Raw genomic sequence first — 19,089 nt, 5'->3', positions numbered from 1 at the left:
TGATTTTGAGAGGACTGGTACACCTTTTAAGTGTTCTGTGTTACTGTACACACACTCATTTAGTCACACATGCAGGCTTGTAGATTTATATACTGGTAGTTTAAAACTGTTCCTAACTTTAGAGAGTGTTTTCTGTTTAAATGGGAAAACTATAGTTTTAGTCATGTAACTCTGCCCTTAACACAGGAAAGCAGTGTGTACATGTTCATGTTATACTAATATAGAATTACAGAGAACTTTATTCATGAACTCAGTTTATTAATACATAACACAATGAATGTGTAGTAGAATTTGGTAAATAGCTGGTATTAATATAATGCTTTATTTTGCAGCTTCGTAAAGCCATTATAGATCACATCTCAGACTCCTTCTTAGATACCACTGTTCCACTTCTAGTTCTCATTGAGGCTGCTAAAAATGGAAGAGAAAAAGAAATAAAAGAATATGCTGCTATATTTCGAGAACACACCAGCAGACTTGTGGAGGTATGTTTGATGGTCTTGCACTTTTTTTTTTTAACTGCCTGGTGTAAGTTAATTGCCTCTGCAGTATTCCCTTTGCTGCCAAATACCATGAAAGAATAAAGGTGGTATTTCTGGTAAGAATGCATTATTGCATAGTAAACACACTCTTCTTTTGTACATTATGTACATGATTTACGTTATGTAATGGTATGCTATAAGGTAATGGGTATTGACAATTCTATACTCTTCGATTGAATAGAAATTTGATGGAGAGGAATTCTGCTTTGATAAATTATTGTATGCATTTCCATAGGTATATTGTTTGAGATCTTGATGAAATCTGTGATTTTTTTTTTTAAGTCTCAAACTGTAAGCATTCTAAGATGTAGTAGGCTGATCTTAGTGTATATGCAAATACACTGTGTGTGTGTGTTTACGTTGTAACTTCATATAGTGCCTACAGTGCACAATACATACTTAATGAAATGTTTCAAGTCACTGGTGTTCACAGAGACTGCGCAGTGTCATGTGCTGTTGTGTGACTAGTTGTTCTAACTTGTCTCTTTACTAGTGTTTACATCATACATAGCTATTCAGAATGAATGTACATTTGAAGTTATCTTCTGGGTATCTACCAGAACAGAAATAATGAATTTGAAAATTCTTATATTGGTTTAGAGTTCTTTATTTCTCAGGAGCTTGTTTGATATTCAGCGGCTTTTTGTTAAACTGTGCTGGTAAGCTCACCAGCATGTTAGTTAGATAGTAGTTGCACTGCATCCATCAGCTGCTGGCCTACCTGTAAAGAAGTAAAACAAAAAATGAAGAAGTGTTAATGGCTAAGCAGATGTTCACTAAGAGACCTTGTACCTACAAGCAGACTTACTGATTCCAAATAGAAAATTGGTCATTTTCAACAGTGTCAGCAAAGAAAGAAGAATAAGGCAGCTGTCCTGTGGAAAGTGGCATCACAATTCAATTAATATAAATCAAGGAGCATTGGAGTAAATTAAAGCAGTGAATTGCAAGCATATTTTGGTTTGTAGCATTTCAAAAGGTGTTAAATGGAAAATACTTCTTTTTCTAAATGAAAGTTATGTTGCACTGTACTGTTGCTTTAATTTGCTGAGTAACATGGTAGGTAGATTAGAATTAAATCTCAGTAATCTTAGTTTTCTGCAGCTTGTTTTCCAGCTGAATGTGGTTCCGTGGGTAACTGATAGCCTGCAAAGATCAGATATAGGTAAAAGAGTTACCAGGAAGCTTGATCATGTGAGAAAGACAAGACTAATGGAAAGGAAATGAATGGCTTTTGAATCTTTGGTACTTGTATTATCCATTTTATTTATTTCTTCCCTTATTTTTGCGTGGTGAAACTTTTGATTATGTGTATCGTTTTCCCTTTTTGGGATGGCTGCCATGCCTTTTGCTAGGTATATATTTCATAATGTGATGCTGTTTGTGCAATTTTGAGTTGGATGTCATGTAACTGAAGATCTAACTCTGTACAATGCTTCCAGATTCCATGAAGTTTTCATGCATCATTGCATTTGATCAGAGTTCTTAAATAGCAGATATTATTTCCTTGTTTGGCAGAGGGTACTCACTCGCCCATCCTCTCTGCCCCAAACAAACCCCTCTCCCTGCCCCTCTGACTTTTATTCTTTTATTGTTTATTTCCTTCATTGTTAAAAAATATATAGATATTTGAAAAGAATCAACCAAGACTCCTATAGTTCTAAGGTTATGAAATACAAAGCTGGATTACTACTTATGTGCACCATTGCAGAATTGAACTTTCAGTTTCCCTGTTATTGAGAATAATGGAAGTGACTTACTAAAGTACATGACTGTGGGCAGCATGTCCTCAGTGGGGTTTTTGGCTTACTGCTGCTTAGGTTTTTACCAAGGCCATGCGTTTCCTCCTCATCCTGTTGTTGGAGGAGTTGAATATGTAGTAGAGTTAATGGTCGAGCTCTTTTGTGGCAACCTCATGGAGGCTGTGTTTCAGTTGCTGAGTGTATGTCAACAGATCTGTACATTACTGCTTGATATTAGAGTTGCTCGTGTAAAATATAGTTATGACATTAAAAAAAAAAAAAACGAAATGGAAAGTTTTTTTTTTTTACCACAAAAAGGTAAATTTTGCAATTCAAGTTGTGTTGTAAAACTGTATACACTGTCAGCTGAAATTCTGTCCAAACAAAAACATCATCTAGAGATTAGTTTCTGTAAATCATTTCGTTAAAAATAATACTGTTCCAGCAGATTGTGTTCCATTTAGTGTTGTTTAGCTGAAGTGATGATGCTAATGTTCCACTAATGAGTAATTAGATTATATCAATTCAAAACAGAGACAGGAAAGCATAATATAACACAGCATTCATAATGTATTTTCAAAATCATCAGTGAGCCAACATTAGAATCAACAGTTTTCTTGGTCTAGTTATCACTTTGTAGAAGTTAGTACACATTATCACTTTCTATGATTCTGTCAGTTTTAAATATTACTGCTGTTGCTGAATTGATTTTACCTGTAGCATTTTCATTTGAATCCAGACCGGCAAGACCCACGTATTTGTATCTCCAGCTCTCCACTTGCTCTGAAATTGATTTTAATACTGCTGCCAGTGATAGATAACGTAGTGATTTTATGTTGTAGCACTGAGGTGTAAGTCCATTTTAAGTAAAACAAACCACTGGTATTTGTGCTATTTTTAGTGTAAGCCTTCACTTCTCAATTCAGATTAAAATAAATGATAAGAATCCTTTCTCTGTATTAGTAACCACTAGTATGGCTTTATTCATTTGGTTTGGTCTGTCCTTTTTCTAAGTAGAAAAAGTCAGGTATTCCAAGATTGATTGTGTTAGTCTTTTTTCAATATAAAACCTTATCTACCCCAACTTACTCTTAACCCAAGATAATGATTTCCCAAAGATGGTTTATCTCTGTAAGTGCCTGTCCTTCTTTAGTCTAAATTACTAGTTTCAGCTTCTATTTTCTAGATACCTAAAGTGGGGTGGGATGAATTGTACCTTGAGAGGTGTTGGTTTTTTTTTTTCTAGACAAGCGTTATGTTGCATTTTCTTGTGCTCCATATGGCAGTTTGGAATTTGTAATCTCTGTTGTCTTTTCACAACTATTTCTGAAAGATCAAGAATATTTGAATAGTAGGTTATGAGAGAGTTTTCTGGATAAATAGAATAGACCAAGTTAGAGGTTGTAGGTTCATTTTCTTGCAATGGTTTCCCTAGCGGGGAGTTTGATATGGAAATTAGAAGTACTTAATTTAATATTGAGAGATGCTTTGTTGTTTCTATTTTAATCAGCAGATCAAAACTTCTCAAGATATGTTCTTCCTTGTTTTCTTTTGTTATCTGTCTCCTGATTTTTATTAACTGTTCTTTGGCCTAGAGGCTCTAGCTTTTGTTAAAATGTGCTAGGAGGCTTGTGATGTTATGTAGGTTGCTTCAAAAGTAATGCCTACTATTTATTTATGTGGAAACTACAACAAAGAACATGATAATACTGTTTGACAGAGAGAATTCTTAGCTAGAAAATGCTATCTTTCAACATAGTCACCACTTGGCATTTTGACCAGCAGTGAACAAAAGCCTATGTGACATGCCCATGAGTATCTGCACCAGTAGAGGTGACACACTGTCGATGTCACCACTACTGAAACGCACCACTGCATTGCCTTGCTGTGCTGACATCTACTGTTCAATCTCTGAAATTTAGTAAGCATCAGTGAATGTCAGTGGGTACCATTTTTTCTGCATGAAAGAATTCAGTGTCAAGCCTTTGCTTCATCTGCATTTCCATATCAGACACCATTCTGTCTGACTGCCCCTCTACTGTCATCTGTCACATAGCAACAAGATCTAAGAGGATATTAGTGGGAAGGTTCAACCTCTACTGCCATCCCACTGACATCAGCCTCTGGTGTTCTGGACCAGGAATACAAAACAAGAGGCATTACTTTTGGAGCACCATTCTTAATTACACCTACCAGGAATATTAGCTGGTGGTTCATGAACGTGGCTGGTGTTTTGCAGTGGTAAAGTATGTGGGACACCTGGGCTTACGTCTTTGCACTGCTTGCACCATAATTCCTCAAAGCTGAATGTAAATAAGGCCTTCAGATGTATAGAGGAAACAAAGTAATCTGAATTACATGGATTAAAAAACAAAAATAACAAAACAACTACCAAACAAGCAAAGCACAAAAAAACCAAACCCAACCAGCCAAAACAAGTCCCACCTCCCTAGTACACTGAACACTTTCCATATGTGAAATGGATACTGGATGTGAAGGATCAGCAGCTGAAGTATTTTCATGAGTATCAAAGGTTGCATTATACAATCTTCAAATGGAGTTTATTCTGGCTTATCTACCTTAATCCTGCGTGTATTTTATCAAATGTTTATCTGAGTAATAAATAATAATAAACTCACAGTTGTGCTGTAGAAATAATAAAAAGGAAAGCAACCATAATTGGTATAGGGTTCTGTCACTATCTTTGTGAATCTTCCTTGAAATAAAATAAATTCCCCAAAGTATATTTTGCTTAGATTTTTATTTTAGTAGTAATTCCATAATGTAATGCATTAATTTTAGTACAGATATTTCAGAAAAAATGATAGTTAAATGCATGAAATCTCAAACCTGTTAGGTTTTGGTTTGAAATGCCTTTTCACTTAAAATGTTAAGATGAAATTGCACATCTCAAGGTGGTTTTTGATTATATGGAAACACTTTTCAATGTTTTTGACTTTTAGAAATTTTTAAAACTTGCTCTGTAAGGAATCAGAAAAAAAAAGCACTAGTTGTACTATCAAAATTAGCATGAAAAGCTTTAGGACTTTGTTGTACTTTCCATATCATGCCTTGCAAGATATGCCTGTTTTTTATTGAAGATTGTATTCTAGCTTGTGTTTTACTTCTGTTGGAAATGATAACAGTTTATGATGTGATCAAACATGTGATAATGAATTATGATCAAAAATATGTGATAGAGAACAAAAGATAGGTAAAATGGAAGACTGAAATTTCCTGTCTACACAAGTTGAAAAACAGATATTCTATAACTGGAGATTTCTTGTTAGGAAAGCTGACAGGCTGTTCTCCTGGGCTGCTCTATCAAAGAGAAGTAATGATTTCTGAGAGGTGGAGTGATAGGCTGGGTGAGCTTGAGATTAAGAAAGGAATTTGATGGGAGCAGGAAGGAATCCTCTGATTATCTTTTCTTTTGGCACAGATGCAAATTTTCTGCTGCTGTGGTTAAAGGTCAGCTTTACCAAGCTGAGGCATAGGGTTTTAATAGAAGTGGAGGCAATGATGAAGTGAACTTTGTGTTCTTCATCTCTTTTTGCTCAGTACACTAATGTATCGTATTCTTTGTAGCATGATCTAGTAATATGCAAGTTAGATGTTGTGCTCTGATACATAAACTTCAGAGTTTTGCCTACTGCCATATTCTTGACTTTTTATTATGTTTTTATTTTTCAGTCTTGACTATGTACCATTGTTTCTGTTAGGCAAGAAATTCTGATTTCCACAAACTAGGATTTCTAAGGTGAATTCTGTTACTGATAATTGACAGTAAGTAGCACATACATGTAAGTGCGTAGTGAAATAAAACTTGATAATATGGAAAAAAAAAGACAAAAACAAGTTACTGGCTCTTCTTACTTTAGCTTCTTCTAAAATTACCTTTTGAGAAAGAGATTGTTATCTAAAATGTGCTGTGAGAACTTTGCTTATAGTTTTGGTCTGGGCACCTGTTGCTTAGTTAGGTCTGTGACCCCTTACCTGGATTCCCGGTCCTGGGGAAAAAAAAAGTTCACATAGAAGAAGGGAGGAAAAATGGGTCTGTCACTTGGATCAGTGATAGAGAGTGGAATAAAGATAAACTCATTCGTCTAACTGGAAGTCAACATTCAACTTTGTTAAGAGTGTTCATGCAAGGCTTATACAAATTAATTGCCTCTGGGTAGAGACCTGCAAATTGGTGCAATTTCTGTGGGGAAAAAAAAGAGTTGCTTATTTATTTGTAAGCCTCTTTATGTATATGCATATTCACAATCAAAATGTTTGCAAAACCCAGCTTATGAAATCACGGTATTTGATAAAAGAAATCTATTGACAGTAAATTAAAAAGGGTATGACGTGACAGCACTTCCTTTCTCTCAGGCAAAGAATGGGACAACTACTTCTTGAAAAAGCTTTCTACATCTGCCACTAGATTCTGCAAATACATTGAGTATTACTCTTCAAATACAATGGGGAAAGATGTCTCTCAGTTGTTGCTCTATCTAACCTGTTTGTAATTTTTAACTCTGTTGTATGGCAAATTTTAACTATACTGGCCCAGAAAATTGGATGCAGAGGGCAGCTCATCATAGTAAATGCAGTTGGCAAAATAAAATCATCTAATTCTTCTTTTCTGAGTGGAGCATAGAACAAACCTTCAAGAAGCTTTGTGATAGGTTATTTTTTTTTTTTTGTTTTTGTTTTTTTTTTTTTTTTTTTTTTTTTTTTTTTTCCTCTAAGCATTTGGTAGGAAAGGACTATGTTCTTTCATGTTTGTTTTCTTCTACTCAGAGCTAACAGTCATGGGGGAAAAAAATGACCATAATTCTGAAAAATGAAAACCCAACAGCAACTACAAAATGCCATCCAAAGTAACACGTAATTCTGTGTTTTCTATGCAGATAGCTTAAGTTTAAGTGGGCTTTATTAATCCACACCTATTGATGGATTTTTGCTTTACATATTGAAGTACTGACAACTGCACGATATGTATTTCCATCCCTTTCAGAGGCAGTAAGAATTAAATATTCTCAGTGCTAGGGATCGTTTCTATGGCTGAACATTCCAGGCTGTTCAGCACTAAATAAAGATAATATTTTTATGTTTAATTACATGTTCTTTAGCATTGATTTTACTTAGATATTGAAATACAAAAATACTTGTGTTAATTGCAAAACTCTACAACTGCACTTCTACATCTGTAAAAGTCAAACTATTGGAGCATCTTTGTTAACACTGAGAATACAAAATAGAGAGCAGAATCTTTTATTGCTCTTCAGAGCATAATCAGAAGACAAGAAAAATGACTGCTGTTGAAGTGGATGCAGGATTATGTTGTAGAGTGTAATCTGCAGACATAACTGGAGTGTGGGTTTTTTTCCCTTTTCTTTGTTTGTTTTTTTGTAAATGAGACAAGTACTTCTAGGCAAGATTCTTATTTATGGATGGGAAGCAGATTTACATTACCGCGCTATTATCTAGGATCAGTCTATCCATGGTAAATTAACTTTTTTTCTTTTTGATATCTCATTCTTTCTTGATGTTTTTCAGAATCTTACTTAGCTAGTTAACACAGTTATTTGCTTTTGAGATGAGAACTACCTTCTGTCTGCAAATTTACATTCAATCTCAGCTCTGTGAATCAGAATGTCTGTTCAGTAGTCCCTTGCTTTTGTCCCACTTGCTCAGTTCTAGGAGACCAGTGCATAGCCTGCTTGTTCAGGCCAGAGTTAGTTAATGACATATCAGTGATAATAGGATAGCTGAGTTTTCCTTTCTTGTAAGTTTTTCATTGCCTTTTTATCTCCTCTATTTTAGCAATTCAGCTACTAAATGTATGTTAATTTTATGTAAATATGTGGCTACGTGCCACACAATGCATCTACAAAAACAATTGGAAAAAAAAAAGCCCACAAACATATGAACCGAAAAACTTTCTCTTCTTTATTTACAGGTAACTTTTTCTGCAGGTTGTCTAGGAATGAAATTTAACACCTAAACCACAAAGTTAATGCTAAGAGTATCAAGAGTTAGGCCTGAACCTTTGCTTTCCTATGTAAGCTGAAATTTATTACTGTGTGGAATAGAGTCCTCTAACAAACTGACCTGGTTTAAAGGCTTATGTGATGGCCATCAATTAAAAGAGCATAGTCATCCTTACTATTGTACTGACAAGCTTTTAGTATTTTTGGGTGTTGCTCCGGTTGGTTGTTTGCAAAAAGCATGCAAAAGGATATTGTAAAGATGGAAGTAGTAATTGTAGGGATGTGGGAGCTATTTCAGAAGTAACGGGCAGCACAGGATAAATGCACAAATGCTTTAAATGCAAAAACATTTACAGTTTTGATGGAAGGAAGCTATCAATGTTAATTGGATGGTAATAGAAAAGATGGAAGGAGGCCTTCAAAAATTAGTAACTTGTTCTTAATATGTTGAAGTTAGCTTAATTGAGAGGTAATGTGCTCTTAGTGGTGAATGGAGAAAATTGTGTAGAAAATTTAATTATCTTAAAGTAAAGCCTGTGTTTTTAACCATATGAGAATTTTAGGGCTTTGAACCTTGGTATTTTGGGCCTTACAGATTTCCAGCACCTCACAGCGTATCCTGAATTCATAATATGAAAATTTTTGCACGTTTATGTAATTGATGAAATAAGGCTCAAGTTTCCTGTTATAGGTTGAGCTTCAGGTAATAAATGGTGACATTTTCATTAATCCTCTTAATCACAATTTTTTATTGCATAAGTGTGAAGCAAGGAAAGAAAAGGTAAGCATCCAGAAGACCAAAGTTCTGTGTCTGAGCGGTATATTCATCATACTATGTGGCTGACACTTCTAGCTGTTGAGGTGGGGTGTACTATAAGTTATGCAAGCTCCCAAGGGAGAGTAGTTTTGTTCAACAGGAATTCCAGCTCATCATACCTGACAGTTATTTGTTTCTTGGATTACTTCAGAAACCAGAAGTTTCTCAAATTGTTAGAAATAGGGATAACTGTCGTTGCATGGCATGTCCCCAGAAATCTCAATTTTGACAGAACTCTTTTGTATTGCCTGTTGCCCATAAAAGAATTGTTCTGAAGGTGCAAATGCAGAAGAAATCATTTCACAGTGAAGACCTAACTGTGTACATAAAATTAAGCACAGTAGCTGAACTTGTTTCCAAAAAGAAGAAAACAAGGAAATTAGGAAGAATAGGATGTCATGGACTAGAATTTCTCATCATAAGAAAGACAAATGATAGTTGTTCAGAGATGTTGGATGTTTTTGTTTTTGACAACTTGACTAAGACAAAAGGCACCTACTGTTAGATGGTTTTTTTTCCTTTTTTTTTCTTTCAGCATGTTCTTCCTCTGGAAGAGCTCTTTAAAAGAAACCAAACTGATGCAGTATGCAATAACAAGAACTGTCATTTTGCATTGCTCAATTTTTAATATCATAACATTAGATTTCTTTTCAGTAAGTGCTAAAATAGTATTGAAAATACTGGGCACCAGTAGAAAGAGTGATGCCAGCATCTTCTCCCTGGTAACTGATGACAGGATGCATGGGAATGGCACAAAGCTGCACCAGAGGAGGTTCAGACTGGATGTTAGGAAAAATTCCTTTCCTGTCAGGATGTTTGAACACTGGAATGGGCTTCCTAGTGAGGTGGTTGATGCCCATGTCTATCACTGCTCAAGAAATACTTGGATTATACCCTTGTTAATCTACTTAAGTTTTGGTTATCCCTGATATGGTCAGGCAGTTGGACTTAGATGATCTTTGAAGGTACCTTCTAGCTGAATTGTTCAATTCATGTCAAACTTCTGAAATGTTATCATTCTGAAAAACATAGGCAGCTGTTACCAGACCCCAAGAGCCTTCTTCCCAGACTCAGGACAGAATTACATCATCTAATCATGTTCTCTTAATGAACTGCTGTCAGTCAAACAGTATCAGTTGCTTCTACTCAGTCAGTCTGGTAAGGGGGTGGATGAGCACTATCCTGTGTGTTTTTGTGATGGGAAGTTCACGGTGCCATTTAAAGTTTTACCTTAATTAACACGTACCCCATCAGCCTTCTTTATGAATCATGCATAGGATACAATCCTAGGCTTCCTTGCTCAGAAATTTGTTTCCTTTGAACCTTAGTAGTAGCCTGTAAACACTCGTTGGATGGGCATTTATATGTGTCAGGTCTGTTTCTTATGTGTTCATCATTTTGCAGTGATTAACAGAGGATTCATTTGTCTTTTTTAAGGCTGGTATTCAGTAAGTAAGAAGGCTCAATAAAAGGTGGTTTTTTTTTTGTTTTTTTTTTTTTTCAGTGAATATATTAGGAGCACAGTCTTTGTATTGTATTTATGTGCTTATGGTGAGTATGCATATAAGCTCTTTCCTGGATTCCACAAAGTTCATCCACGGTTTAGAAACCTGAATGATTTTGGATATAAATTTTGGTTGTGAATTTTGGTCTCCTAGAATAGATACTGCATTATACAAATCACTGAAGCAATTCATATTATAAACGTTTGAACTTAATTATAGAAAGACTTCATGTGAAACAGAAACGTTTGTTAGTACAAAGTTCCATATAAACTGTAGCTAGGAGATTACTTCCAGCTCCACTGATGTTGGAATTTCCTGTCTATAGATGGCTTTTATAGTAGTTGTGGGAACACAGCTTGTGATACTACATACTGAGGAGAAGGAAAATACATGTGAGGAAAAATTACTTATATGTTAATTGATAGAATTAAGGAAAAATAGAAATGAGAGGATTAATTTACGTTTTTAAAGGACTTGAAATGTAGAATGTTGAAAATATGTAAACATGTGCTATAATTTTATGTGTTCTGTGGAGAAGGTCAAGTTTTTACCACTGAATCAGTATAATATTTACTTTGTTTTAAAGATAGCTTAGTTATCTAATATAGTTATATGCCTGTATTTCCGTATGAGTGAATTATGGTAGTACTTTATAACCACTGTAAATGTAATTGTTCTATTTTATAAAAAGCTTCCTATTCATGTTCTCAGCTTTAAAATTCAATTTAAAATTTTGACTCAATTTAGTATGCAAACTTTTTTTGAACAGAATTAGCATACACCCAAACTTCAAGATTTTCATGCCTGTGCAGCAGAACTGATTGTTGTTGAGTGGGGAAAACAAAAAGAGATAAAAGAATACAAATCAGGGGCAGGATTGTTTGTAATATTGCCAAGAACTAAATGCAAGAGACATAGGTGAGTTCACCTTTACCTCCCACTGTTTCCAGCAGTCCACAAAGTGCCTTCGTAGCCATTATTTTGTGGCAGCGCTCTATGATGTTGTCTTGGCACTCCCTTCCTTGTGTAAGGTTTGCTGCTGTGCTGAGTTCATGGCACAGTGGGGTGCTTGACAGTGACTGGCTGACTTCTTGTCCAGCAAAATGAGATAGATGTGTATTTTTGTTGCGTGTTTTCTGGTTGAGCTTTTAGAATAGATTACAAAACAAGGGTTTATGTGTTTTGGAAGTTGAATTTCCTCATCCTTGTTTTTTTAAACTTGTCAATGTTAAGAGCTGGTGCTTAACCTTTTGTGAACACTAAGCTTAATGGCCTTGCCTTTTAAGACCTAGTTTTTTTGAGCTAGAAAACCCAAAATTTCAGCCTAAAAAATCAGCTCGTAAGGCAGTGTTATAAAGCAATATGAGATGCACCTTCTTTTTCTAGGTTGCTAAATGATTAGTTTCAGTTCAAGTTCAAAATGATTTATTTTTTGAATTAAGTACTTTACGTGAACAATGTTGAGCTTTTAGGAGCACATGTGAATGGCTTGTCACCGGTGAAAATGAGAGATACACACCCTGGAGTAGAGCAGTGTTTTAGTCAGTATTGGTGCTTAATCATTTGCTGCTACCACTTGCCCTTAAAGCTGCTCTCTAAAAGAATGGTATATGTATATACCTTCTCTGGATATGTATATTTTTTCAATACCTGCTCAGAAGAATCATAAAAGAATAAAGATCTTTAAATAATGCTGAAAATATTAACTTGTATCACTTCCTTTGAATCTGTAAAAAATAATTGCATTTTTAGTTTACGGTAGAAAGAGTTGATACACCTACATTCTGTGATTGATTCCTGCCTTGATCAAGGGTGTATGAAAGACTTCATCACTGCTTTCTGATAATCATTAAGGTACTTTTCTGTACAAAGGTTTCTCTGAATTATTCTCCTTTCAGTTCCAGGAAACAGCAGTTGTCAGCATTGCAATTGTTGGAAAGCTTAGTGGGGAAAAAATAAAAAATGAGTCATCCAGGTAATTGTAAAATGCAGAAATGAAAAGTTACCCAAATGTAAGGGGCTTTTTTTTGTTTGTTTGTTTTGTTTTTCTCCTACTTTTAAATGTGCTGTGAGGATGCCACACCATTTAACACTGACTTGGCATTGTGTTGCAATGCTTGTTTTTTTACAGGAATACTGTGTAGCAGCTGGCCAAAGGTGCTGCAGTGGCTGAACTTTAATGGCCTCTTCATTAGTCTATTCATTCATGGAACCAGCCTTTTGCTACAAAAGGTTATTTCCTGCTTGTCTGTGGCTTTGGTACATGCATCAGTTTTGCTGTGCTGTAACAGTTATGTACTTGTCAGAAACAGATTTATGGAAACTGTCTGAAGTGGAATTGCAAAGATAAGGCAGTTGTTTTGATAGAATGTTTGGAAAAGGTAGCTTTAAATAAAAACATTCCAAGAGTATTAAAAGAGTTAACTTATGTGATGTTCTGAAATGTTATTTTCTAATTATTGAAAGAGATGTTTGAAAAGAATTGCTCAAATTCATCTGATGTTTCTGTATGTATGAGGTAGAAGGAGTTTTTGGTTTGGGAGCTGCATAAGGTGCCTTAGGCACTGATTTGTTTATTCTCTTCAGTAAGTTTTGTCCTTTTTAAGATGGGATGTGCCTTCCCAGTGCAAGGGAAAGGTTCCGAGTTGCTAGAATTCAGACATCGCCACAAGCTGAATCTTGTAAAAGTTTGTACAACTTCTTTGGACTTGATTTCTGGAGGACAGGAGAACCTCTGACTATGGATCTGTGTACATATCAGTGAAAGGTCTTCTGTTATAAAATGTTTTGTTTTCATTTAAAGGGAGAAAGCTTTTCAAGACTGATGATAATGCCTGTGGTTTCAGGTAACATCCTACCTGTCACGCAGTATGAACTGTTTCCATTTTCTTTCTCATACATTATTGCAATCCATGTTTTAATTTGAATCTCAATTATAGGAACCGATTTGTACAATCAATTAAGGCAAACACCTCCTTCACTGACACTATTGTTTACCAGCTTACTAACCACATATGTTGATATACAGGGTTAAATAGTCCTGTGTATTTATTTTGCAGCACTGCAAAATAAAGGTCGTTAATTAAAAATGTAGGGAGGAAAGTAGGTTGATTCTAGGAAGTCATTAAACCTATTGGTGAGACCTTGAGCAAGCTCAGTGGGAAATTACAATCTTATCCCATTAGTTGGGATGTTACAGTAGTCCTTTGGCTATTTCTAGAGTCTGTGAACTTCTACTGACTAGTTTGTAGAATTCCAGGGATGTGAACTAGTGGTTTTGCTCTGAGCTATTAGATTTTTCCTTTTGTTGACGTATTCTTTTTAACAAAAATGTGTGCTTGTGTTTGATACATGAGAACTGGGCAAATTGTTGTTGGATGGGACATAAGCGACCAGGTAAGGCAGGAGTATACCAGGAAGCAAGCTGGCAGGACTGATCAGGAGATATTTTTAAACTAGATTTGATGGAGAAGGGGAAGGACTTCTAGGGTGACAGAGAAGGGACAAATAAAGCTATCATTCTAGGAAGCAACAAGGAAGAACCTCAGATTTGATGAAATTTGTCTCTAAGGAATTTCAGGAGCTTCTTGAAGAAGCTAACACCACTGATAGCCTCACCGAAGATCCTCTACACCAATGCACACAGTATGGGAAATAATTAGGAGAAGCTGGAAACCATGGCATAATTGGAAAACTATGATCTGATTGCTATCACAGAACTGTGGTGGGATGAGTCATACAACTAGAGACTGAAACAAATTGACTGAGAGCTAGAAGCATTTCAGAAGAGATAGAAAGGAAAGAATCATGGAATTGCCAAGGTTGGAAAAGTCCACTAAAATCATCCAGTCCAATGATTACCTGGAGTTGTGGCCAAAGTGCAAGACCCAGGCCTGGAAAAAAATACAGGAATGCCATTTGGGCATGCAGAGATGAGAACAAGAAAAGCAGCGTGGAGATGGAACTGGACTTAGTGAGGGATGTGAAAAGTAGCAGGAAAGGATTCTACTGGTATGTTGCTCAGAATAGATAGACCAAGGAGAATATAACCCCTGTGATAAACGAGAAGGAAGAACAGGTTTCAGCAGACACAGAGTAGGCTGAGGTACTCAACAAGTTCTTTGCCTTGGTCATTGCTGGCAGTCATGCTTCCCCCACCTCTCTGGAGAGATCTGAAATGGAGGCTGTTTTGATCCAAGGCACTACAGATATTTGTAGATGGAATAGCTGTTTAGGGAGAGGACAGTTTCTTATACTGGAATGTATCTACTTTGTGTAACTGATTGTGATGAGGACAGATGTATTGAGTCTGAGTTTTCCACAAAGGTGCGAAATGCTTTATTTCTAAATAAATACTAAGTGGAGCATTCCAGCAGGCAAATAGATGCAGGTCAACGCTGTCAAGATTTGCAGCTTCACTAACCAGTTACCCTCTAAAGCATTGGATGATAGTTTAGCGATGTCTGTGGCCCTGCATGTGCATCCACCAAATGTTTTTGGTCTTGTGCATTCTGCACAGATTCAGTAATTGTAAAGTATAAATCTGTTTTATGATGATAAATTTCAGAACAGTGTAGGCCAAATCTGTTTGTCAACTGCTGTCAGTTACAGTTAAAGCCATATTAATTTCCTATGAATTTTCTACTTGTAACCTCTTCAGTGTCTTCATCATGCTTTAATACTGGCCACTAGTTTTTGATAGAATTTTGGGCTAATATTGTTGAAGCTGGATAATATTGCAGTCAGCTGACCAGTCCACATGGAGTTACAGGTCTCATAACTATAAAAGTATGTAGCAATGTTCTGAGATATATAATGCTGCTAATGTTTAGATTTATTAAAATAATACTATAAAATAGTTCTGCATGCTGGAGAGGGAATCTTTAACCTAGTTCTTCAACTGTCTTTAGTTTTACCAAAAGCAGCAAGAGAAAGCTAAATGGGGTTCTGGGTTGTCTGACACTTAGATAAAAGTAAGTTATTTCTGAAATGTTTATTGTGTAGAGTTCTCACTTTCACATGTCATCTTTGCTTCAACAGGCTGTGTTTTTAATTTTATATTTTTGTGTGTGACCCAGTTTATCAAAACAGTTTTCTAAATGACCTTGTACGAGATGAAACTTACCTGAGCATGTAGAACTTGTAATAAACAGACTGCTGGTTTATGTTAGTTGAAAATAGGCAGCAATCTAGTCCGTTGGTATTCAAATACCCTTTTATAAATTAATTACTGAAATAAAATTTCTAACACGCCTGATAAATAATGTCAGAGGAAGTACTTTGTTACATAATGCTCAGAAGAGTATTTTCAGGTTAACAAGGTAGTTGGTTACAGTTGAACAGGGGAAGTGGTTAGTCTCCAGTGTACAGTGTAGACCTAATTTTGTTAAATCAGTAGTGATTATGGCATTAATGGTGTAATGCAAGGAAAGACGTGGAGGCAAATAAAAGAGAAGTGCAGAAGGAACCAGAAGGTAGATAAACAGACCTCTTGATGCACAACATGTCAGAATAGTTAAAATAGCAGTGTCAGAAATGTTTCTGGAAGACTGGGAGGTAAAAAGTGAAAAGAGGCAGGAATAGCAACAAAATGCATGTTAAATCTGTATTAAGTATAGATTCCACAAAAGTAACAACTAAAAATAAAGTAATAAAAAAAAGTAGTGTTACTTCTAAATGGAGGTATTCTGAAGCATTTTATAAGGAATGCACACGTTAAGTAGAAACTCTGCCAGCAGATGATAAACTGCTTAGTATGTAGGTCGCTTGGAAAGTAAAACCTTCTGTTTATTTCAGTAGAAACCACAACAGATACGAAGAGCCCAGTAGCACTGTTTGGCAGAGAAAATTCTCAGCTACAAAACACTTATTTTTCAACATTGTCATCATTTGGCATTTTGGCCAACAATGAACAAGAGTCTGAGTGCTGCACTTATAAATATCTGCACTAGTGGAGGTGACGCGCTGTCAATGTCACCACGGCTGAAACGCACCACCCACTGCCTCAATGTGCTCACACCCACTGTTTTTTCTCTATAAATTTTAAGCAAGCGTCAATGAATGTCAGCGGTGATATTTTTTTTTCTGCGTGGAGGAATTAATTTATACACTTTTGTTCCGTTTGCATTTCTGTATTGGACACCATTTTGTCAGATTGCCCCTCTGCTGCCATCTGTCAGACTGCAACTACATGTGGTGAAATAGGAAGGCTCAACTTCTACTACTGCAAATAGTACAGTAAAAGTAACAGTAATATCTGCTTCTGACATAATGGGCCAACGTGACAAAATAGGAAGCATTAATTTTAGAGCAGCCCTTTTATAATGAATCAACTTGATTTTATGTTTTAGTTTGTAAAGAGATCTCTTAAGGACATAGCGAGGGAGTTAAGAGTTAGTGTACTTATGTTTGAGACCATGCTAATTATTTACTGTTATCTGGATTGTCTTTTAGGTGGAATAGCTGTTAATCAGCTACTGAAGATGACAGAGTACTCTGTTACTTACACATAAAGTATACGTGGGGGCTGCTCTGAAAGCAGTGCTTCCTGTTTTATAATGTTGGTTGATGACATCATAGATAGATGAAAATTCTATCTGATTATATTAATGCCACTGAAAGATTCCCTAATGTCAAGTAAAATGAAAGGCAAGGAGGTAAATTCACTGTCGGAATGGCAATATGATATGTATTCCTAAAACCAAGCTGAAATGTTGAAATGCAGATATGAAGTGACTGACTACTACTTTTTTAAAAAACTGTTTTGAATTTTTTAAAAGACTTCCAGTATAAACAACATAGTCTTATGTTTGTTTTATTCATAAAATGGTTCACTGTAAGCTCCTAATACTTGTATCCTTTGTTTGCTGTCTGTGCTTTTGGAATATTGGGTTAGACCATTGCCAAGGAATACATAAAACTGAGATTCATGAGGAGAAGATTGAAAATAGGGAACAGTTTTTCTCAAACATTGTATTGTGTTTAAAAGTATTAATGCAGTTTAAGAGTACAGCTTCATTGCAACTATGAAAACTGAATTTCTTCAATCCTCAAACTTTATATTGCTCAGGTGGGGAGCCAATGAATTGTTGGAATAACAGGGAAGGGTTCATAAATTATTTATAAGACACAGCTGTGCATGGAAGGCCAGACATTCTATCCCTTATTCTCTTCAGATTTTTGGAAAGGAAGAGTAATTTACTTGTCCTTGGACTAACAAATTCTTTGTAATTATTTATATCAATTAAATAAATAGAAAATTCTGATAACAGAACTCTATTAAATTATTCTTTGTTGGAAAGTCTATTAAAATGTTGATAAATGAAGATTTGTTTTTATTGTTTGACACCTGGGCTATGCTGTTCATTTCATGACCTGTGAATAATTACAGATTAAGTATACCTATTTATTTTGTTCTGTGCTGTTAGCTGCAGCACTACAGAGGACTGTTTCTCAAGCAGTTCTTGAAGTACATTAATGTAAGACTGATGCAGTGTAAATACAGCTATTTTAGTAAAGGATTGTCAAAGCTAGCAAGTGTAATTTATGTAAGGGTCTCACATGGCTTCAGCACAATGAAAAGATCTATAGGGCCTTGGTGTCCCAAAGGCACTCAGGCAGCCCATTACAAAAGGTTGATATTGAGCTGCAGTTAAGTGAAGTGTGTTTGTTTTTCTTCATTTTTGCTAACTTCCTGAGTTGTGTAACCTTGTAGGAAGGCTTTTTTTTTGTTTGTTTGTTTAAAGAAAGCTGTATCTCCACTGCATATAGTAAAATGGAGAATAAACCCAAACTTGCATATATTTCATGTTTCCTTATACATTCTCAATACAAATTGTACTGACATTACTATTTCATTAGATAATTCTACAGCTAATTAATGATCTGTGTATGACACAGGGCGTAAATCACTCTGTATTTCGTTGTATCAAATCATGGCAAATCTTACTGGATCTTGAGGATGCAAAATTAAGTAACTTAAAGTCTGCATATGTGATTTGAAAGGCTCTGAGAAGTAACAAAACAACCACAAGGGATTTAAGAAGCCATAGGATCTTAATCGGAAATTTCCTGTATTTAGGTGAATGCTATACTGTAGGTATTATACTGTGAACTTGAACTGGTGAGAGATCATGAGATTCCTTGTTAATGTCATCTCCTTTCCACAGCTCCTTCTCTCTCTTTTTTTTTTTTTTTTTTTTTTTTTTTTTTCTCCCCTCTCCTGAGTTCTCTTGTTCAGATCATGTTCTTGGACAAATTAATTTCCCCAAGTAATGAAGTCTTCCTTGCTGAGATGATGTTGCTAAGTTTGATAGCATGGGAATGAATACCTACTTACAAAACTGTTTGTTTTTATTTAAGGTTGCAAATCTTGCTTGTTCGCTGTCAACAAATGAAGATGGAATGAAAATTGTCCAAATGGCAGCTAATCACATAGAGACTTTGTGCCCACAGGTATGACTTTTTCAATTAATACCCATTACAATGCACTGGGCATGCACA

The 19,089-nt window shown here is 35.6% G+C and overlaps 1 protein-coding gene across 3 annotated transcripts in view; it reads left to right on the top strand.

Moving 5' to 3' along the window:
• Window positions 1-19,089, top strand: part of CTNNA3 (catenin alpha 3) — a 394,612-nt gene that overhangs the window by 241,759 nt on the left and 133,764 nt on the right. For all 3 annotated transcript variants that reach the window (XM_015866262.2, XM_032445274.1, XM_032445275.1), the window contains 2 exons: window positions 333-485; window positions 18,949-19,041. In XM_015866262.2, coding sequence (XP_015721748.1) covers window positions 333-485; window positions 18,949-19,041 — 246 coding nt within the window. The remainder of the gene's footprint in view (window positions 1-332; window positions 486-18,948; window positions 19,042-19,089) is intronic.

The sequence above is a fragment of the Coturnix japonica genome, chromosome 6 (assembly GCF_001577835.2).
Source record: "Coturnix japonica isolate 7356 chromosome 6, Coturnix japonica 2.1, whole genome shotgun sequence".
NCBI classification, from domain to species: Eukaryota; Metazoa; Chordata; class Aves; order Galliformes; family Phasianidae; genus Coturnix; species Coturnix japonica.
Note: the sequence above shows the minus strand (reverse complement) of the source record. Positions and strands in the feature narration are given on the sequence as shown.